This window comes from Pan paniscus, chromosome 1 (assembly GCF_029289425.2).
Source record: "Pan paniscus chromosome 1, NHGRI_mPanPan1-v2.0_pri, whole genome shotgun sequence".
NCBI classification, from domain to species: Eukaryota; Metazoa; Chordata; class Mammalia; order Primates; family Hominidae; genus Pan; species Pan paniscus.
Genome location: NC_073249.2, coordinates 66,901,093 through 66,924,123, shown reverse-complemented (window position 1 = coordinate 66,924,123; position 23,031 = coordinate 66,901,093). Strand labels below are relative to the sequence as shown.

Here is a 23,031-nt window from a genome sequence, read left to right as displayed (position 1 = left end):
GCTGAGGCAGGAGAATGGCGTGAACCTGGGAGGTGGAGTTTGCAATGAGCCGAGATCGTGCCACTGCACTCCAGCCTGAGTGACAGAGTGAGACTCCATCTCAAAAAAAAAAAAAAAGAACAGTACCAAAAATGAGGGACAGGGAAGTAGGCAGAGACAGAAAGCCCTCAGAGGGTAGGAGGCCAGTTGGGAGTGAGTCCTGTCACTGCAGCCAGGGAAGAGAATGATTTCAGAGACTGTCAGTGTAGCAGGGGCCATAGAGCCCAACTGCCTGAGTTAGAGGCCCAGCTCTGCTTATTAGCTCTGGGAACTCAGGCACATCACCTAACTTCTGTGTGCTTCATCCCTAAAATAGAAGTAATAATCATACCTCACTTATGAGGTTGTAGTGAGGATTAGAACAGTGCCTGGCAGGCACAGTTCACATAACACATTCACACTAATGTAAGAATTCATTGTAACTATTTAGATGCAGTAGATGCTATGTTCATTATAACGTTTGTTATAATAACTATTAGATGCCATGAAAGTCAGCACACGAAAGACTGAGAAGACCACTAGGTTTGACACGTCATAGGAAGTCACTGATGACCTCTGAAAGAGCAGGGCCAGTCAGGTTATTGTAGAGAAGTCAGACTGCAGTTGAGTTATAGAATGCAGCAGACATCTGCAAGTGGGAGCGGTGAGTGCAGCTGATCCTCACAAAAAGTTTTCTGGCAAAGGGAAGGAGAGATGGAGTCATACATTAGGAAGGAAGGAATAGGCAAGATTGAAAGAAGGGTAGTTTTGTTAAGTGGAAAAATGTTGAGCGTGTTTCTATGCTGAAAGGACACTGCCATGGAAGAAGAGATTAAAGATACAGAAAAGACTGGTAAACCTTGGCTGGGTGCAGTGGCTCATGCCTGTAATCCCAGCACTTTGGGAGACCAAGGCAGGCAGATTGCTTAAGCCCAGGAGATCAGGACCAGCCTGGACAACATACAGAGACCCTGTCTCTATAAAAAATGAAAATAATAATTAGCCGGGCATAGTGGTATGCCCCTGTGGTCCCAGCCACTTGGGAGGCTGAGGCAGGAGGATCACTTGAGCCCGGGGTGACAGAGGTTGCAGTGAGCCAAAATCACACTACTGTAGTCCAGCCTGGGTGACAGAGCAAAACCCTGTCTTAAAAAAAAAAAAAAAGTGGTGAATTGATACCTTTGATGGAAGGTCTTGGATAGGGGGATTCGGCTAGGGGTTTGACATACAGATGCTCCTCCACTGATGACAGCATTACATCCTGATGGATTGATCAGAAATTCATTCAACTTACAATTTACATTGGGTTTTAAAGACATAACCCTGTCATAAGTCAGGGAGTGTAATGATGCTTTCACCCCATTGTAAGGTCAAACCATCATAAGTTGGGGACCATCCGCACAACCCAAAGTAGACAGAGTAGCTTTAGAAGACAGCTGAAGGCCTGGCACAGTGGCTCACACCTGTAATCCCAGCACTTTGGGAGGCCAAGGTAGGCAGATCACCTGAGGTCAGAAGTTAGAGACCAACCTGGCCAACCTGACAAAACCCCGTCTCTACTAAAAATACAAAAAAATAGCTGGACATGGTGGCAGGTACCTGTAATCCCAGCTAATCAGGAGGCTGAGGCAGGAGAATCACTTGTACCCTGGAGGTGGAGGTTGCAGTGAGCTGAGATTGCACCACTGCACTCTAGCCTGGGCGACAGAGTGAGACTCCATCTTAAAAAAAAAAAAAAAAAAAAAAAAAAAGCTGAGAAGCTAGGAGGAAAGCAAATGGTGATATAGCCCCACACACAGGTGGAGAGAAGGAAGGATAAGGGAGTCTGTGTGTGAAAGCTTCTTCATCTTTGGTCTCTGGGACTCTAGGACATCTGCCCAGAACAAGGAGTTGGGTAGAATTTAGAACTTGACAGGAATAGTCAAGATTTGGAGTAGCCACTCCAGAGAAATGAGTCATGACAGCCAGAAGGCATGTTGGAGCCTCCTCCTGGATTGGGAGATTACTAGGAAATGTGTATTTTAAATTTCCAACAGTGGTAGCTGTGCCTAGCAGCCCAGGAGAAAGAGGAAGAGCAAATGGATGATTGGCTTCACCTAAACCAAGAGAAAGGGGTAGTGAAGGGAGGGGTTGTGCAATAAAACTGCTGGTGAGAGTTCAACAGGTCAGTCAGCCCTCCTTTCTCCATTCAGAAGTCTTCTATTATCCTTTAAAAATACAAACCTGATCATGTCACTTCTCAGCTAGGTCCTGTTTTACCTAAGACATAGCTAGCCAAGAACCCCTGGAGGACTCTGTGATTGGGTCTAAACAGGAATGTGGTGTCTCTGTCTCATGAGGGCATGTGTTATTCAAGGTCCTTCAGAAGATTCACTGGGATGACTGCATTCACAGCTGAACATTATTAATCCCACTTTGAGATGACCAGTCTCACTGTGGCCTCTCTCTCCCCAGATGGGAACATGGTATACCCCCAAAAATGAACATCGGGGTATCAGAACAAATATCCCCTTTTGGCCAAATTCTGAGGAGATTTGCAAAATAGGAAATTGCTTTTTATAGTGAATTCACTTCTCACAGGACTAGTTCCTGGTTTTACTCTTTGAGGAAACTCTTTATTTTTCTCTCCAACCAAAAATATCCCAGTATCATACCTATCTTCATTTATGTGATACCACCAAATACAGCATCTAAAACAATGCTTAACCAAAATAAGTACTCATGTATTGATTAATCAATTATTGCTTTTCAAGTTCTGCTTGGTTGAACCTTAAATTCTATTCCCTAGACATTTTTTAAAATCCCTAATGATTCTTTATCTTTACTGTTTTCTGTATTTTTGCAGCATTAAAAGGCTCTATTCTTTTTTGTCTTTTTTTTCTCCCAAACTTGTTTTTTTTTTCTTTAAGTCTCTATTCTTAAGGCTTAACAGTAATAACTGCTAATATTTATTAAGCATTTACTGTGCCATGTACCATGCTGTGTTTTACCTGCATGAACTCACATAATCCTTACAATAGCCCTATGAGATAGGTAATGTTATTATCTGAATTATTCCAGGAAATTGAGGTGTAAAGGTGTTAAGTGCCTTTCTGAGGCGTTCACAGCTGGTTCATAACAGTCAGGATTCAAGCTCAAGACTCTAACTCTGGGATATAAGTTCTTAACAGCTATGTTGTACCACCTCTCAATTAGATTTCTTCCCTAGTGCTTGATTCACCATTGGCATCTTGATTTTTTTTAAATTTACATTTGATGTAAGTCAACAAATATTAGCCAGTGCCAGATATATGCAAAGCACTTTTACATAAATATATGCAATATCATTTACTTACAAAAATCATATGTAATATCTGACACATAAATTGATTCTAAACATGATTAAACTAGGTCATTTCTTTCCATTAGAATTTATTATTTATTTTTATTTTTAATTATTTTTTGAGACATGGTCTTGCTCTGTTGCCCAGCCTGGGGTGCAGTGGTGTGATCTTGGCTCACTGCAGCTTCCGCCTCCTGGGTTCAAGCTATTCTCCCATCTCAGCCCCCAAGTAGCTGGGACTACAGGCACACACCACCGCACTTGGCTAATTTTTTGTATTTTGGGTAGAGACGGGGTTTTGCCATGTTGCCCAGGCTGGTCTTGAACTCCTGAGCTCACGCAATCTGCCCACCTCAGCCTCCCAAACTGCTGGGATTATAGATATGAGCCACTGCACCTAAACTATTATTGATTTTTAAATTTTGTGTGTTTTATCACAACTTAGAAGTGTTTTTTGTAAGCATGTATATAAGACGAATTTCTACAGACTCCAATTTAAGATAATGGGCTTGGACTAAATTATCTTTGTGATCCTCTGCCTCTAACTTAATGAGAGATGAATCCCATTTCTGTACACATTTAACGATTTTCAGCATATATTTCTGCTGTTGGTAACATGAAACCTCCATGATACTGTATAAACATACCACCTTCCCACTGGCTCTAAATGAAGTCATTGCAAAAATGGCTGTATTCCTACAGAAAGGAAGAAATGAATACCATTTTAACCTTGCCTTTAAATACCTCCTTTGGGGGCTGAATATTCTCTGCTGTGAAATCAGAATCATCCTAGGCACAGTCAAATCACAACCAACCTCTCAGTAACATGACAAGACTTTGATATCAATGACCTAGGTTAAAAAGATCACCATAAGCCCCTTTAGGTAGATTAAATATATTGCTATAGAACTTAATAAGTGAGATTAATAAGGCATCAGTTAACTGCTAAAACCAGCACAAACCAGGATAGTGCAGCCCTTCTGCATGCCTCTAAACTCTAAGCGATGCAGCAGTGTTTTTTCTTTTGCAGGCTGGATCAGGTGATAATTCACGTAGGAGCACTGAGCTTGAAGGAGTCACAGGAACTGGTATGTATGCAGTTCCATCTGGGAGAGACCATTCAAGGGGCCTCCATTTTTATGCTGCAGTTAAAATCAGTACTATATTTGCTATGTAGTAGATGGTGTGCCTGAAAAAATAAGGTGTGGGATCTCAGGGGCTCACTGCATAGAAGCAGGCATTGAGCCATAAAGAAAAGGTTGTAGCTCCAGGTGATGATGACTGTAGGATAGGAGGTGGAAGCGCCTTCCTCCAAGGAGAGTAAGGATGGATGCAGCTGTAGCTGAGTTTGCAGGTAAGGAGCAGAACTGAGCCAATTTCAGTTTTCTCTGGGAAGTAGAAGGCAGTGCCATCTGCAGGGCACAGAGGGACAAAGGATAGAGTAAAGGCTTGAAGAATGGCAAATGTGAATTCTGCATTGGAGAAAGGAGGGAGCTAAAACACAAAAGGATTGCTTGGTGGTGCTGAAGACCAACTTAAGTTGTAAGTTATAAATTTGTCATACCACCCTTCAGCACAGTTGTGGAATTTTTTTTTTTTTTGGGTACACTCTTTAGCCAGAATATAGGAACAAGAACAGAAACAATTGGATTGCTCTCACTTTAGAGATTAGCAGGTTAAGTGGAGCAGAGGCAAGAGAGGAAGGGGTTAAAGTTCCTGGCAGAAAAGCAGGTGGTGTGGTGATTCTGAGGCCTGGGTGAATTGGTTAAGAAAAGAAGGCACACACTTTGGGAGGCCGAGGCAGGCAGATCACGAGTTCAGGAGTTTGAGACCAGCCTGACCAATATGGTGAAACCTTGTCTCTACTAAAAATAGAAAAATTAGCCAGGCATGGTGGTGGGCGCCTGTAATCCCAGCTACTCAGGAGGCTGAGGCAGGAGAATTGCTTGAACTCAGGAGGCGGAGGTTACAATGAGCCAAGATCGTGCCACTGCACTCCAGTCTGGGCAACAGAGCGACACTCCATCTCAAAAAAAAAAAAAGAAAAAGAAAAGCACAAAGATGTTTAAAATTGTTTATCAGAAGGCCCTGTACCTGGACTGCTATAAATTAACCAAATTTCCAGAACTTAGATATTCTACCTCTAAAGATTACAATGACTTTTTCTGGCCCCGCTTCTTCTTAATGGGTTTTGTTTGATTGTTTTGGCTATTTAGATTTAGAAACGGGATGTATAATATATTTGCAAAAAATTGCAACTTAGTGCTTTAGGCAAGATGCAAAGGAATATCTATTATTAGCCATAATAAGTGTGGAATCAGAATTTAGAGACTTGATTTATTCCTCTTACATTTGATTTGCTTCTCTTACAAAAGGTTTTTCAACTAAGGCAGTGTGGTGTAGGGTATATTTTTCTTTTTTCTCTCTTTTCAATTGCTGCTTTTCCAATGTATGATACGTTAAATTTTAAAATATTATCATGTAATGACATGAATGACAGTATCATCCATTGGACTGAACACCCGAATAGTATAGAGGTAATCTTGGAATGAATAATCCTCTGGAATAGGGATAATCTCCTGGTATAGGGGTAGTCTTGCCAAAGAGATAATAACATTGGCATCTGCTTAGCCATAACTCTTTATTGGATGATGCTTGAATGGACACTGCCATCAACTCTCTTAGGTGTTTCCTCTTTCCTTGCTTTCAGCTAAGGTTAATCTACTCTTTTTCTAAACAGAGTAGTAAGCAAATGATTTAAATATGTCACATTCTGATCCTGTGTTAATGAAATTATTCCCAGTGCCTTAATTGGGCTATATCCCAGTCTTCTCCTTTTAACTATTCTAGTTTACTTCTGCAGAAAGATAATCACATCTATTAGATATAGATATTACAAGTCAAAGTCTCAGAAGGAAGGCCCTTTTCCCTTTTTAGATAGTGGGGCACGTTCTGAAACAACAAGTATCTACTGGTTCCTTGCTATGTGCCCAGCACCATGATTGACCTGGACTCAAGGGTAAGCAAGATCTGAGCCCTGCCCTGAGGGACTTACACTCTAGTTGGAGGACAGTCACCATACACAACTGCCTTAGAACCTGGTAGGTTTAGGTACTTTATTTGAAATAGATACATAGTGTTATAAGGGTCCAGCAAGAGGAAATGTTACTTTTTTCTGGAGGAATTTGAGAAAATATCAGAAACATGGTGCAGAGTATCTTCTGTGATGTATATAATCTTTTCCTTTTCAGCATGTCTCAACTGCATTCCCAATCTAATATAAATTTTACAATATGACTGTCTTGTCATTGGACAGAAAAGACAGTATCATCAATGGGCTGAACAGAACAGAAATTACATGAGCAGATATCTCGATTAACTGTTATAACTTATCAAAATGAACCACTTACGTCTCCTTAGCAAGGTTTTTTGTACTGACAAAATATGAGGTATAAGATTAAGTGCACAGCTCACCTTCATCGGGGAGCTCTACTTTGCGACCTGGGATTTTCCTGGCAATGACATTCATTAAATTTGGTTAATTTTCCCACTTTCCAGTGGTACATCAGTTAGCAAATTTGAAGAGCTTGTTACTGATCTTAGTATCTAAGCTATAGGTGACTATAGTAAATCACTTGCTCCAATATGATCTTCTTTCTTCCTTTAAAGGCCCAACATGCAGCAGAAATAGGAGCTGATGGCATCGCTGTCATTGCACCGTTCTTCCTCAAGCCATGGACCAAAGGTAAGTAGATAGGTCTGAAGGCATGGCACCTCACATGGTCCACTTCTTCTTGCCTCCATTCAAAATGGTTATATTTAATTTGTGAAAGTAAAGCACTATAGATTGGAGGCTTGAAGTCGCAATGGTACAGTGGTTCTCTGAAATATTTGCTCTCCCTGGATCCATAAAAGAGACTGCATTAAAGTACTTCAGTTCTTTTGCCCAGTAATTGATCTGATTGGGTCATCCACTGAGCCTGGTTGATCTGTAGATGCCTGTTTGGGTCAAGTGTCTGCTCCTAGACCAGTGAGTTGCATAGGGTGTCAGTCACATGGCAAAGCATGGGACCATTTTTCTTAGAAGTATATAAGTGATGGGCATTTTGAGACTACACATCCTATTCAAGGTTGAGTGAATGATGAATTTTAAGAGATTTCACAGAAATATTCATTGCCTTCTAGAATACCAAAGTATTGCTTTCTCTTTCTCTACTGTCTTCTCTGCAGAAACTATTTATGGTGTCTAAGTATACCAAGTCTTTTTAATCCTTTTTGATTAGCAAAAAAAGAAGTATAAATTTTAGAAGGATAAAAACAGACATTATTTGCCTACATGATTAAATAAATCCGTAATTAAATGCAGAATAGGTCTAAATCATCATGAAATATCAGCTATTATTGATACATAGAAAATAGTTCATTTAGGTAAGCAATTTAATATTTATAAATTGTGAGTTTAAAATGAACATTTTTAAAGTTTTAAAATTTTTTTAAATTATTTTTTAGAGATGAGGTCTTGCTCTGTTGCCCAGGCTGGAGTACAGTGGCATGATCATAGCTCACTGCAGCCTCAAACTCCTGGGCTCAAACAACCCTCCTCCATTGGCCTCCCAAGTAGCTGGGACTTACAGGCGCATGCCACCATGCCAAGCTAATTTTTAAAAAAATTTTATAGGGACAAGATGTTGGTATGTTGCCCAGGATGATCTTGAATTCTTGGCCTTGATCCTCCTGCCTCAGCCTCCCAAAGTACTGGGATTACAGGCATGAGCCACTGTGTCCAGCCCAACATTTAAAAATTTTTTCACATGGCTTTACAAATTTTTACGTGAATATGTTTCCTAAAAGGAAAAATAATGAATATATGCATAATAATTTGTCAGAAATATTATCATAGACTTGAATACACATCGTAACAGTATTAAGTACATAAAATTCTCCTATTACCCAGTGGCATCCAAAGCAGGAGGAGTGCTGCTGGACCTATCATCTGCAGTAGTGTTGCAGGCGAAGCTCACATGAGATGATGCAGGAAACCCCACTTCCTCAGCAAACCAGAGTGTGCTCTCTTTTGATGTATCTGGATTTCTCCCCAAAGGGAAAAGTACCAAATTTTGCTGGAATTCTTGCAAAATGTGCCACTACTGCTATAATTTCCCTCTTGAAGCAGATATTGTTTATCTTTTTGTTACAGGATTTTCTCAATTAAAATCTTATTATTATCCTATAGTAGTCTCTGTTGTTTACTGTTCACACTTAGCCTTTTTGGGGTAAGACGACAAGAGTCTCACATGATGGACTTATGTTTTTCATGATCATCTCTTAATATATGGGAAGATTTTCATCAATTTTTTAATAGAGTTTAGTATGGTAGGAGAATAATCGTCTTATTTTGGGCTTTCTACAGAAAGGAAAATAAAACTTGAAGGAAGTGAGTTGCAAAAACATTGCAGTAGCAGTAGCAGGGATAGTAAAAGTGGTTGAGAATTTGAGGCTTCTGAGAAACATGGTTGTGTTTCATCAGATGATTCTCTTTTTTACCAGGAAAGCCACTATTTTACACCTGTTCACACCATGACTGTTCCTACTGTTCTTTCAGATATCCTGATTAATTTCCTAAAGGAAGTGGCTGCTGCCGCCCCTGCCCTGCCATTTTATTACTATCACATTCCTGCCTTGACAGGGGTAAAGAGTAAGTACTGCTTCTGTCGATGTTTCTTTCCTTCCAACTCTCACATCTTACCCTATTATGCTAAGAAACTCCACTCCATCCCACCCTACCCCATGCCCCAAAAGCACACCACCACTGACTGGGCAGTTCCAGTTGTTTCTAAATGTCACTCTAAAGTCCCAGCCCTTATCAATCATTCACACTGCCGTATAATGGAAGTTGTCAGGTATGAAAGGAAATTTGATCTCTGGGCACTTGTAGCACATACCTTTCATCTCTATCACACACACACCCCTTCTTCTTATTGAGAAGACATGAGTCTGTAAGCCTCACTAGGACAGGAGTGTGTCTACCTTGAACCTGTTGCACATAGGAAAGTCCTCTGATCTCTTCTGACTTCTCTTCTAGCTTTTCTTTTATTATTACTGTATTTCTCCAAGAGAAGAGTTTTACAATTAGCTGAAATTTCTTAGATTATTTTTTAAATCCCACTCTTTTCTAAATTCCATAAGAGGAAAAATGGAGGCTGTACTTTATAAACATTCTGAGGAAAAAAACAAAACAAAACTGCTTTTCCTATTCTCTACTCTCATACTTAGCAAACTCAACGCAAAACATTTTACCTCTGGCCACCAAAATGTGTGTGGGCATTTCTCCCCACCAACAACCAATTCTTCATCAGAGACGAACTGGGTGTCCTCTAATTGGATTCAGTTCTGACACTGTCTACTGGAGTTAGCATTGGATCCCACAGGTTAAGGGCTTAGTCCCACAGGACTGCCCCCACTTCAGTGCCAGTCTCAAGTCCCAGGTTGTGGCCTGTACTTCCCACCAGCTGGCTATAAATCAGGGTTCCAATTACCTCCTCCTTGGGTTCAATTAATGTGCTACAGCAGTTCACAGAACTCAAACACTTTACTTACTATTGCCCATTTATTACAAAGGAAACAGATAAACAACCAGAGAAGAAGAGATGCATAGGGTAAGATGTGAGAAGGGGCATGGAGTTTCATGCCCTCTCTGAACAAGCCATCCTCCAGGCACCTTCATGTATTCAGCAACCCAGAAGCCCTGTCCTTTTAAGTTTTTATAGAGGCTTCATTATATAGGCATGATTGAGTACCTCATTGGCCATGGGTGATCAGCTCAATCTTTAGCCCGGCTTTCCTCCCCAGAGGCCAAGGGTGTGACTGAAAGTTCCACCCCTCTAAGTACATGGTTGGTTCCCCTGGCAACCAGCCCTCATCCTGAGGCAATCTAGGCGATCTAGCCATCATTAAACTTCATAGCATACAGAAATATACATATCACTTTGGAGATTCCAAGGGATTTAGGAGATTTGTGTCAGATGCTTCTATCTCTCAGGAAATTACAAAGGTCTTGGGAGCTCTGTGTCAGGAATCAGGGTCAAAGACCAAGTATTAGAATAAAATATTCTCCTAGCACCCCTATCTACAAGGTTTTGGGTACTTTGTCTCAGGAACCAGGGACTGAGACCAAATATATATTTACACTTCACAAATATCCATCTACTGCCTCCAAGGAATGGGAAGTTTCGCATTATAATTGGACAAGCACATAGGAGCTGCTAGTCAGGAACCAGTGATTATGCCTAGTCTGCAGTCAGTTCTGGCTGACAGCAGCATGTGGCAGCTCACTGCAGATGCATGACACTATATGAGATGTTATTTCCTAGAGATGTGCAGATTAATGAGGCACTTATTATTTTGAGCAGTTCGTGCTGAGGAGTTGTTGGATGGGATTCTGGATAAGATCCCCACCTTCCAAGGGCTGAAATTCAGTGATACAGATCTCTTAGACTTCGGGCAATGTGTTGATCAGAATCGCCAGCAACAGTTTGCTTTCCTTTTTGGGGTGGATGAGGTAAGTCACCCCCTAGCATGTTGCAGCAGGTTAGTTCCCTCCAAAACAATTTGTGTAGCTATATAGTGGCATCTCTTCTCTTTCTCTTTTTTATAAAAGTGAATATTTTTTGTTTCTGATTAGCAACTGTTGAGTGCTCTGGTGATGGGAGCAACTGGAGCAGTGGGCAGGTAAGCATGACTCATTTTTCCCAGTGGTTATAAAGTCCCCCATAAAGGCATTCATCACCAAAGTAGCTGTATTTCTTGCATGTGTATCCTTTCTAATAGAAGTTTCCTTTCTTTTCTACATTCTTCCAGTGAAAGGGAATTAAATACTGCTTAGCTGTTTGTTAGAAATTCAGTCATTGGACTGGGCATGGTGGCTCAGCCTGTAATCCCAGCACTTTGGGAGGCCAAGGTGGGCAGATCACTTGAGGTCAGGAGTTCAAAACCAGCCTGGCCAACATGGTGAAACCCCATCTCTACTAAAAATTTAAAGAAATGGGCCGGGCACAGTGGCTCACGCCTGTAATCCCAACACTTTGGGAGGCCAAGGCGGGTGGATCACGAGATCAGCAGTTCGAGACCAGCTTGGTGAAACCCTGTCTCTACTAAAAATACAAAAATTAGCCGGGCATGGTGGCGGGCGCCTGTAATCCCAGCTACTTGGGAGGCTGAGGCAGGAGAATCGCTTGAAACCGGAAGGCGGAGGTTGCAGTGAGCTGAGATCGCACCACTGCACTCTAGCCCAGGCAACAAGAGTGAAACTCCATCTCAAAAAATAAAAAAAAATTAGCCAGGCGTGGTGGCAGGCACCTGTAATCCCAGCTACTCAGGAGGCTGAGGCATGAGAATCACCTGAACCCAGGAGACAGAGGTGGCAGTGAGCCAAGATCAAGCCACTGTACTCCAGCCTGGGTGACAGAGTGAGACTCCATCTCAAAAAAAAAAAGAAAAAGAAAAATTCAGTCATTGTTTAGAAGCATCTGTTGCAGTTACAGGTGAGACACATGACCACATGAACTGAGCACATGCACAGGGCCTACACCTTAGCAGGAGCTGACCCTTAGTGCTATAGACCCTGGTGACCAGTGTCTCAAGGATGGACTCACACTTTATGAGTTCTATCTTTGTCAGAACTTATTTGGTTACAAGTAACAGAAACCCATTTGAACTAGCTTATGTACAAGAAGATATGTTATTATAAAATACTGGGAAATCACATAGAACCTAAGAGGAGGATGTACAACCAGGCCTCAGAGAAGATGAAAGCCAAGAACTGCAGAATCTCAATAGCCAAGGCAGATTATCTTCCATATGTGGTTTTTTGGAGAGACTCACCTCCACATCTTTCTGCACATCTCTTTATTTCTCTTCTCTCTCTCTGTATCCAGATGGGCTTTCTCTGCTTCAGCATGCACATGGCCAGTCATGGCTGCCCAAGCGTGGCATCTCGGGACATCATTAGATAGCACTACCTAGGCAAGTGTCCATGTCAGGTCCAACCAGAAGCATGTGGCCCAATGCCTACTTAGCAAAAGACAGGCAATTCAATTAGCATGTCCACTGCACATGTTAACCTGATTCATAAGAATATGCTTCCAAGCAGATTGAATGAAATGTTTGCATTAACTGAAAGGTACCAGGGGAGCAAAATAACATTTATAACATGTCTTGGTGAGCCTGGCTGTGAGGAAGAGTGACTGAGTTGAATAATATAAATGGCTTGTTCACCAAGCCAAGATGGCCTATGACAGCCATTGTAACTACAGGGGTATTTCTATTGAGGAAATTTGAATGTGTATTTGTTGACCATATGTATTAATTCATTCTCACATCGCTATAAAGAAATATCTGAGAAATTTATAAGAAAAGAAGTTTAATTGGCTCACAGTTCTGCAGGCTGTACAGGAAGCATGGCAGCATGTGCTTGGCTTCTGAAGGAAACTTTCAATCATGGCGGAAGGCTAAGCAGGCACATCTTACATGGCCAGAGCAGGAGGGAGAGGAGGTGAGGTGCCACACGCTGTTAAATAATTGGATCTCACGAGAACTCTCTATCGCGACAACAGCACAAAGGAGGATGTGTTAAACCATGAGAAACTGCCCCTGTAATCCAATCACCTCCCACCAGCCCCACCTCCAGCACTGGGGATTACATTTCAACCTGAGATTTGGGCAGGGACATAGATCCAAACCATATCACCATTAAACCTTTTTCCGCCTGGAAATTCTTACTTTTTTGGCTCCTGCTTTTTGTCCTCCATACTAGGCATTTTAATTCTGTCAACATAATCTATAAGAAAAGTACATTTGGTTAGACTTCGTTTCTCCCTAGTTATAATCACCTTTCTGTCTAACCAGGGATACACCTAAGACCATTGGGATTCAAATGTTAGTATTCTGAAACTCCTCAGACATTGTTCTTCCTTGCTCTATTGCCACAAGATAACATGAGCTTCACATTCCTGGAATCCCTTGCTGTTGACCCCAGTTCTATATATACAAGTCCAACAACATTTCTGTTAGTGGTACATCAAGATAAATACATTTTCTGATACCGACTTACTATGAGAGAAGCCATTTGAATTTAAAGAACTTGGGGAAATATCCTTATTATGAGTTTCTATAACCTTCTACCTTGCTGGTTTCTCTAAGAATTCAGTGACTTATTTAAGATATTTATCTTTATAGGTAGAGTTGGAGAGTTTTTTAAGTCCACAAAAATATTTTGTCAGATCAAATTCTCACCTTCATTATTGTTGAATTGTTATAGAAGACAACATGAAGCAATGGAAAGCTTTCATGGAAACTCTGAAGCCCTTCTTTAATCAAAATAAAAACCAGGCCTACCTTGCAGGGTTTTACAAGGATTAGACATGATTTATGTCAAGCACCTATAATATAATAGGCACTTAGTAAATGATCCCTCATTTTATTATCATCATTATTAATATTACTATCTAGAAACTAGTCTTTAAGTAATATACACATTAGCAAGGAATATAGGTAATTTGTTGGGATTTGCCCCTATTTTCATGGTGTTCCATCCACCCAGTTTTTCAGCATAAGGCTTTTAGGACTCACCTCAGATGCTACCTTTTATCCACAGTTCTTGTCTAGCATTGCACCTGTGTGTACCCTAGGGCAAGAGCTGGCCTCAGTCGCTTCCTAACAAATACATCTCCATCTTTTTTATCTTTTTTCTGATTTTCTTCCTTTATCCCCTTTTGCCTGTCTTCCTTCTCTGCAGTACTGCTCAGTATTGCTGGAAAACTCAGAACTGAAGACAGTCTTGTCCCCTAATAGATTAGGATCCAAAAACAGACTTTAGGAGGACTAGGTGTATTTTCTCCCTTTTAAACAGCAGAGGGATTTGAAGATCTGGACCTTTCCTGTTGAGTTATTGAACCTGCAGTATTTGTTATTGTCTTGCCAGTACCTATAACTACCTGGGAAAAAAGACAAACCAGATGTTGGAGGCTTTTGAACAAAAGGACTTCTCTTTAGCCCTGAACTACCAGGTAAACGTTTTCTTCCCTTCCCATAAATCACAGCCTTTTTTCTTCCCCACTTGAGGATTCTTTTTCTTCTCTCTACCATGCCTGCCCTCATTAAAATTGCCCAGCCACTTCTTTCTTTACCTTTCTTCTGTTTTGTACTTTTTCTTGTTTAAAACCAAAGCTGTCCCCATTGTCTGTGTTCCCGACATGTCTAATCAGGACAGGACCCATACGGGGATGGCTCCTCTCTTCCTCCTAGAAAGGATCTTATTTTTACTCTATCTTCAAAGTACTTTTGTGACTATAATAAAATGGTCATAGATTTCTGGGAAAATGACCACAGGCTGTCCCCTTGAGGACATCACACCAGAGTTATCACAGAATATGAGGAAGCTATGAAGATGGTAACCTAAAATGGGGAAGGCTTCATTCAAAGTCAGGGCAGGTCAGTCTTGTCCACCCTGGAAATGTGCTGAGAACTAGGAACATCCACCAGGAAGGAAATAAGAGCCTAGTGGGTGATCCAAAGTAGATACAGGATTTGAGACAGGAAGGAAAAACCAGCAGAAGCTGATAGGTTGCAGGGAAGACCCCAGAGGACACAGTGGCTGCTGTGAATGTTCCATGGAGGACAGCCTAGCCATCAGGGAAAGAAGAGCCTCAGTGAAGGGTGGAACAGTCTCAACAACTGGTTCTCTTTTATTTAGAGATAGGGTCTTGCTCTGTTGCCCAGGCTGGAGTGCAGCGATGTGATCATAGCTCACTGCAGCCTTGAATCCTCCTGGGCTCAAGCAGTCCTCCCGCCTCAGCCTCCTGAGTAGCTGGGACTACAGGCATGTGCCACCATGCCCAGCTAACATCTGGTTCTAACCCATGGTTCTAAAGTGTAAATGGAATGAATTGGAAGAAAGTAGGGTGGACATGAGAGCAAGAATTTTGGGGTCTGAGAGGCGTGAGGATTTTCAGGATAGTATAAGTGGTTGAGAGGAGTATCCCAAGAAAGTAAGTGGGAATGGAAAGACAGAAGCAAGATTGGAGCAAGTGGTTGGTCCTAATAAAGCTTGGCTGTGGGATCTTTCTGAACAGGACAGGCTGCCATCAGGGTAATCAGAGATTACAGATCAGAAGTACAAAGTATCCTGGGGGTTAAAGGAAGTGACCTGCAGCCCCAACCCAAAGGCAACATGAAGAAGCAGAATCCAGAGTGGTTAATTATTCCCTACCCGTAGGCCTCAAAGTTGAGCCATCATAAATCTACTTCCTCCTTAAAGTTTAAATACCATATGTAATATTCGCCTTTGTCCTCAGACCAAGTGAAGCTAAGAACAGGAACAGGGTAGGGATCTAGGAAGCTGTGCCAAATAAACTAAACATCGACAAGACTTTGGTTTAGATAAGGGTGAGAAGAATGAATTGTGCAGACTCTGCCATCTCCTTGCATTGATGGTTCTCCCCACCCTGCCCAGTTTCCTAGAAAAGGTTATTTCTGAAAATTCTAACCTGTTCTGAGCAGAACAGGGAAATCATAGATGGAGTAGACTGAAGCAGCTATAATGCTGACCCTTCCATTCAATGACTTCTCTTACTGGTTAATCTAGTCTCTGTCTTTTTTCCCCTCTTAGTCCCACTCTAAATAAATCATCCCATTGAAAACAATGTTGGTAAGGAACTTAGTTTACCACTCTCTGTTTCAAATAAATCATCCCATTGAAAACAATGTTGGTAAGGAACTTAGTTTACCACTCTCTGTTTCAAATAAATCATCCCATTGAAAACAATGTTGGTAAGGAACTTATTTTACCACATTCTCTGTTTCTTCTTAAGAAAGCATGTGTGAGTGAGTCTTATTTACTCAGTACATAATTTCAGTAAAGGTGGTTTCTGCTCTTAAAGAGCTTTTAGTCAAGTGAAGAAGCAGACAAAAAGTTAGGGCTAAATTTATCTCATTCACTTCAATGTACTTAAGTGCCATCTGTTATATTTACATGAGTGAAATTACACATGTACAAAGATATTCCTTGCAGCTTTGTTTGTAACAGCAAAAGATAAAAACAGCCCAAATATTCATCCATAAGGCAATGGTTAAATACATTTTATTATGCAGTCGAATTATATATAGCTCTTAAAATGAGATAGCTTTATGTATTCTGACCTGGAAAGATCTACATGCTATGTTAAATGGAAAAAAGCAGCCAAATATAAGATAGTAAATGTAATGTGCTATATTGTTCATGGGGTAGAACATATATGTTTGTAAGTCTCTGGGTATTAAAATTTTATTCTACATTGTATTTCTAGTATACAGTCAATTAAAACAAATATGTTAAGCATTTTGAAAAATACTTTTAAATATAAAGTAAAATGTTATTGAAAATGCATCTCTTAATAAGATGCATGAGGCTCTAAGGCCAGGCACGGTGGCTGACGCCTGTAATCCCAGCACTTTGGGAGGCTGAGGTGGGCGGATCATGAGGTCAGGAGATCGAGACCATCATGGCTAACATGGCAAAACCCCGTCTCTACTAAAAATACAAAAAATTAGCCGGGCGTGGTGGCGGGCGCCTGTAGTCCCAGCTACTTGGGAGGGTGAGGCAGGAGAATGGCATGAACCTGGGAGGCAGAGCTTGCAGTGAGGCGAGATCATGCCACCGCACTCCAGCCTCCGTGACAGAGCGAGACTCCATCTCAAAAACATAATAATAAAATAAAAATTAAAAGATGCATGAGGCTCTTTTTTAAAAAATCAGTTTGTCTGGAATCCGTGGATGAATATTATTTAATGCTAGGATAAGTTGAGGTTCAGCATCAATACAATTTTTGTTTTTAGAGAAATAAGTGCTACAAAACTGTGTTCATGTAAGTTAGATAATAATGGAAGGAATTTTGTTATAGCAGTGTCACCCAGTTCTTTGAACATTTTTTGAGTCATATGCCAAAATCACAGAATGCTTTAATGATTTTCAGCTGAAACCTGAGTAGCAGTGTAGAAAGGAAATCATTGAAAAACCTCTGATTTTTGAGAGGACTTATTACCTATTAATTAGAGGAATCACTGTCCCTCTCTTTATCAATACCAATACTGATATTTTGATTTGTATCCCAAGGCAATGATATAGAAGGCTGTCTTTATTTTTTTTCAAAAGTAGAAAAGACTGTGAAAGGGGAAACAGAAAAGAACAACCTGCACCTCCATTTCATGCAGATTCTTATGCTGATCAGTTTTAGAAAACAGCACTTATGGAAGTTGAGGATCTAGAAATTGATTCCCATAAATCTTAGCCTTAGCCATGTGCTCCTTAGGCATCCTGGAAGGTGCCCCAGAGCTTATATGCACCTGAGTTTGAAAACCACTGCACTAGCTGATAAGTTTACCTATGTAAGCCAGATGGATAAGGGGTGTGATTCCCATCTTTACTCTCTTGTAGAATTCCATCATTGAAGCTTCTTTTCTGCACGGGCCCATTTTGTAAAGCCTACATGTATGAAAAGATCTTACCTTAGCCTGGATGGATCCCAGCCATCTTCACTTGGCTATTTTTCTCCACTCTGACAGACCTTCAGTAAATGAAGGTGTGCAGACTTTTTAGGGTTTCTGTAATTTGACTTCTACATTATTTACATTGTTTACACAGTTCAATAATACTAACTATAGATATGTTTGTTCTTTTCTAGTTTTGTATCCAGAGATTTATCAACTTTGTTGTCAAACTAGGTAAGTGCCACCCATCTTCTGCTTTGTCTGCTGCTGGAGACTGTAAAGAAAATGGAATACCATCACTTTATCTGAGGGTTCAACAAGAACACCTTTTAATGGTCTGTTGCAAGCAGAGTTCTGTTTCCCTTATTAACCCTCAGGGCCAACCATATAAAACTGTGAAGTAAACCTAGTTGGAAAATCTTTGGCAACCTTCTCCATTTTAGCACATGCCTACCCCATTTTCCATTCTTTCTCTCCTAAACCATCAGCACTCCCTCCCTTTACTTGCTTCAGCTCATTAAAATTCTACTACTGCATTGAAGTTGATTTCAGCCTAAGTGCTTGGAGGAAGGCAGTCTAAATACAGATTTTACTAAATTGTGAATGACTGACAGCTCTCCCAAGAGTATTTACAATTTAAACAGAGTTTATTAACACAAGTAAGCCTAAATGGATGGAGGTTTGGATAATATGACAAAGTAAAATTGGGGAGCAGTCGTGGGGAGAAATACAGTGAATTTTGAGTAGAGAAACCGCTCCAGAGTGTCTTAAATCTTCTATAACAAATGACATGCCACTATCCACTCTTCTGCAAGAGATTGGCCCTTGGGCCAATTGAATCTGCGTTAATGCAGGAAAATTTTTAAGTTTATTTTTGGCAGACCTCTCTGCTCCCTGTCAGAGTCCTGCATAATTCTGACAACTCCTCCCTCTCCCCCAAGCACCTCTTCTGTGTTATGCCCCTCATTCTTGCAGGGTTCTCAACCCACTCTCTTACTCCTTCAAGGACGTTTCTGTTTGTTTTTCCACTTTTGTGATTTTTGCACATTTGTGTGCTGCCAGTGCTATAAACTACCTATTATTGTTCCATTTTTCTAAGCAATGTTTTCACAAAATTGTGGGTTCGGTGTGATAATTATTATGTTCCTAAAGTACATTAAAATAGGTATTGAACTGTTAAAATTTTAGACAAACTAAAAGCTTGATGTGTGTAGTAGTCCCCCCTTATCTCAGGGGGATATGTTCCAAGATGACCAGTGGATGCCTGAAATTGCAGATAATACGAAACCCTATATATACTATGTTTTTTCCTGTACATGCATACCTATGGTAAAGTTTAATTTATAAATTAGGCATAGTAAGAGATAAACAGTAACTAATAATAAAATAGAACAATTATAACAATATACTGCAATAAAAGTTATATGACTATGGTCAGTCTCTGTCTGTCTCTCAAAATACCTTATTATTTTTGGACTGCAGTTGACCACAGGTAACTGAAACCATGGAAAGTGAAACTGCAGACAAGGGAGACCTACTGTATATTCAATCATGCTAATATTTTCCCTCCCAATGCTCAGTTTTTACTGCAACTAAGTTAACTTAGCAAAAGAAAGTTAGTTCTTCTATCTTGAATCTGAAAGCAATAGCCAGCTAAGAAAACAAATTACAGACATTTTAGAAGATGGGGATTGGGGATTATGATGGATAATTATTAGTTATGCTTTTTACATATTAACAGTGTACCTGATCTTCCATCTGCCTCTCCAATCTGAAGGCTTTGTCTTTCTTTAGTTCTGAAAAAATTCTCTGTTTTCTGTAAAGAATGTTTTGACTACATTTACTCAAATCTCTCATTCTGAAAGTCTATTAGTTGTATTTTGGATTTTCTCAATCTGTATCTCAATTTTAAAAAACATTTAACATATCTTTCTATGCTGTATTCTGGATTATTTCCTTAGATCTACCTTGAAAATCACTAATTCTTTCTTTAGCTATGTTTTTACTGTTTGATTTCCCTAAATATATATTTTTTTTTCAGTATTTCTTGTTGTTTTATACTCTACTGTTCTTTACTTCTCTTAGCCTACGGCTTCTATTCCTTCTTTTATCTCTGAGAAGTCTCTTTCAGAATTTTCTGTCATCTACTCTCAGGATGTGAGTTTTGTCATTTTTGAATGTGCTAGTTCTCATGCTGCTGCTTTTCCTCATGGGTTTTGTAATTTTTAGCTTTGAGCTCATGTTCAGAGACTGTTGTTTTCTGGGTAACCCATTGAACATTAGGCTGTAAGGTGCCCTATCAAGTGAGTTTACATTTGCCTCTGCGAGGACACTGTAGTTCCACCAGTTCTAACCAGTCTTTGGGTTAATTGCTTAGTATAGTACCTATACTAAGTGTGTGACGTACATTGAGATCCACCATTCACCTTTGGCTCAGGCTTGAGATTTCTTTCATGAGATCTGTTTCCATCCACAAGCCTAGTAGAAGTCAAGCTTTCTTCTTTATCCCCAGACCAGTGGGCTGGGTTTTTTTCTATTGCTTTTTACAGAAGGCTGACTACCAGTTTTACATAGGTAGTTTAATTCCAGCTTCTCACCATGCATAGATCTAAGGCTTCATTTTCCATTCCCATCCCAGCCGTATAACACCAGCATGAAAACAGCAGCGTTGAGTCATAAGCCACCTTAAGTACTGCATTTCTCAGGGACTTCCTAAATAAGCTTAAACTAAATTTCATCCTGGCAACAAAGTCCTACCTTCTTTGATCAACAATAGTATATTCCTAAATCAGATTATCCTCAAGGGCTGTTTGGCATCAGCTTCTCCTCACCCTTCTGACCTCTTTATTCCTGACACCTTTGGCTTCTCCTTCTTGGGTTTAAGATTAACCTTGAGTCTTCGTTTTCTTTTACTGTGATCAACTTTTAAAATTTTCCAGCGTTTCTGTGTTTGAAGCAGGAAGAGGGATTTCAAATGATTGCTCATCTGTCATATTGACTAGAAATGTTCCCATCTTTTGTTTTAATCTTACCCTGTTGTAGTAGTTGCTGTTAGCATATGATCTCCTTCTTTGGGATTTTTGTGGAGAGATAGACGGTACCAGTCATGTTTCCTCATTTATTTTTCCCGTCTAGGTTTTGGAGTGTCACAGACCAAAGCCATCATGACTCTGGTCTCTGGGATTCCAATGGGCCCACCCCGGCTTCCACTGCAGAAAGCCTCCAGGGAGTTTACTGATAGTGCTGAAGCTAAACTGAAGAGCCTGGATTTCCTTTCTTTCACTGATTTAAAGGATGGAAACTTGGAAGTTGGTAGCTAGTGCCTCTCTATCAAATCAGGGTTTGCACCTTGAGACATAATCTACCTTAAATAGTGCATTTTTTTCTCAGGGAATTTTAGATGAACTTGAATAAACTCTCCTAGCAAATGAAATCTCACATCAATCAACAAGCATTGAGGTACCTTTTGTGAGCCTTAAAAAGTCTTATTTTGTGAAGGGGCAAAAACTCTAGGAGTCACAACTCTCAGTCATTCATTTCACAGATTTTTTTGTGGAGAAATTTCTGTTTATATGGATGAAATGGAATCAAGAGGAAAATTGTAATTGATTAATTCCATCTGTCTTTAGGAGCTCTCATTATCTCGGTCTCTGGTTCCTAATCCTATTTTAAAGTTGTCTAATTTTAAACCACTATAATATGTCTTCATTTTAATAAATATTCATTTGGAATCTAGGAAAACTCTGAGCTACTGCATTTAGGCAGGCACTTTAATACCAAACTGTAACATGTCTCAACTGTATACAACTCAAAATACACCAGCTCATTTGGCTGCTCAGTCTAACTCTAGAATGGATGCTTTTGAATTCATTTCGATGTCACCACTTTTCGCTCTTCAAAAACACTGGGTCAGGTGAGGACTTGTTTCAGTTCCTATAACTAAGTAAAGGGCGGCTTTCTCATAACAAAGGAAAAAGTCTTCCCCAAAGATGAATTTAAGTCTCCACTTTTTTCTATACAGAAAACTCAAAACTCAAAGTTTCAAAGAACCAAAGGACTCTTCCTCTGGGCACCACAAACTTCCCCTTCCTCCACCGAGAAGACTGTCTCTCCCGCAGGACCCTGAATTATTGAAATCGAAGGCTGACTTCCTTTCTGCAGTGAGCCCAGGCGCTAATGTTATTATCCTGTCACACTTGCAACTAGTTACTTTTGTTTAGTGATAGAAGATTTGGGGAGGACCGAAAGGACTCACAACTTTCTCTCCATACCTCCTTTTACTCTTTTCTTTCTGTGTAATGTATCAACAACTGTTTAATCTCCCTTCTAACAAACCTTGATATAAGTTTTCTGATATCAAAGTATATTGACAGTTAACCCTTACTGATTTTAAACTTGACTATCCAGTCTGTTAATTACCTAAGATTTTGTTTTCATTTCATCTCTAATTGTTTTGATCATTGGCAGAGAAAGAGTATTTGAAATTCATATCAGTTTTGCTCCTTATTTTAATCACTTTGAATTAAAAATAAAACTTTTTCAAAATGCAAATTTGAAATTATAAGTAGACTTCAAGTATCTTTGCTAATCCTCTCTTTAATTAGTCAGCTAGTTAAAAGTTGGTTATATTCATATATCCTCAACCCTCTTTTTGCCTTTGTAGCTTTTAATTTCCTGAAAGAAGAAAATGAGTTGTTAGTTTTTGGTTCTGAGGATGTGATATCCTTACTTACTGATACTAAAGCCAAATTTAAATTTTAAAATTAATTCTTGGGTATCCAATAAACAAAGAACTATTTTTCTATTTTTGCTTTTGTGAAGTCAATGCTTAGAGGATTTTTAAGATGGTGAGTGAGCTTTTGTGAACATAAAGAGAAATATGATTTTAAAATGACCAGGTCTGAGTTTAGCTCTGTTAACATCCAGTAGCTTAGAAATGAATATCATGGCCGGGTGCCGTGGCTCATGCCTGTAATCCCAGCACTTTGGGAGGCCGAGGCGGGCAGATCACGAGGTCACGAGATCGAGACCAGCCTGACCAACATGGTGAAACCCATCTCTACTAAAAATACAAAAATTAGCTGGGTGTAGTGGCGCACGCCTGTAGTCCCAGCTACTCAGGAGGCTGAGGCAGGAGAATCGCTTGAGCCCGGGAAGCGGAGGTTGCAGTG

The 23,031-nt window shown here is 40.1% G+C and overlaps 1 protein-coding gene across 16 annotated transcripts in view; it reads left to right on the top strand.

Moving 5' to 3' along the window:
* The window catches only part of NPL (N-acetylneuraminate pyruvate lyase), a 43,247-nt gene extending 20,581 nt beyond the window's left edge, over nucleotides 1–22,666 (top strand). For 8 of the 16 annotated variants that reach the window (XM_055110752.2, XM_055110739.2, XM_055110747.2 and 5 more), the window contains 8 exons: nucleotides 4,371–4,428; nucleotides 7,010–7,085; nucleotides 8,943–9,035; nucleotides 10,750–10,898; nucleotides 11,022–11,068; nucleotides 14,319–14,403; nucleotides 18,055–18,094; nucleotides 21,882–22,666. In XM_055110752.2, the coding sequence (XP_054966727.1) occupies nucleotides 4,371–4,428; nucleotides 7,010–7,085; nucleotides 8,943–9,035; nucleotides 10,750–10,898; nucleotides 11,022–11,068; nucleotides 14,319–14,403; nucleotides 18,055–18,094; nucleotides 21,882–21,994 (661 nt within the window). In that variant the 3' untranslated portion in view covers nucleotides 21,995–22,666. Of the gene's footprint in view, nucleotides 1–4,370; nucleotides 4,429–7,009; nucleotides 7,086–8,942; nucleotides 9,036–10,749; nucleotides 10,899–11,021; nucleotides 11,069–14,318; nucleotides 14,404–18,054; nucleotides 18,095–20,995 lie in introns of all 16 variants that reach the window. The other 8 variants (XM_055110733.3, XM_008978393.4, XM_034942093.4 and 5 more) reach the window with 3 other exon arrangements.
* The last annotated feature ends 365 nt before the right edge of the window (nucleotides 22,667–23,031 follow it).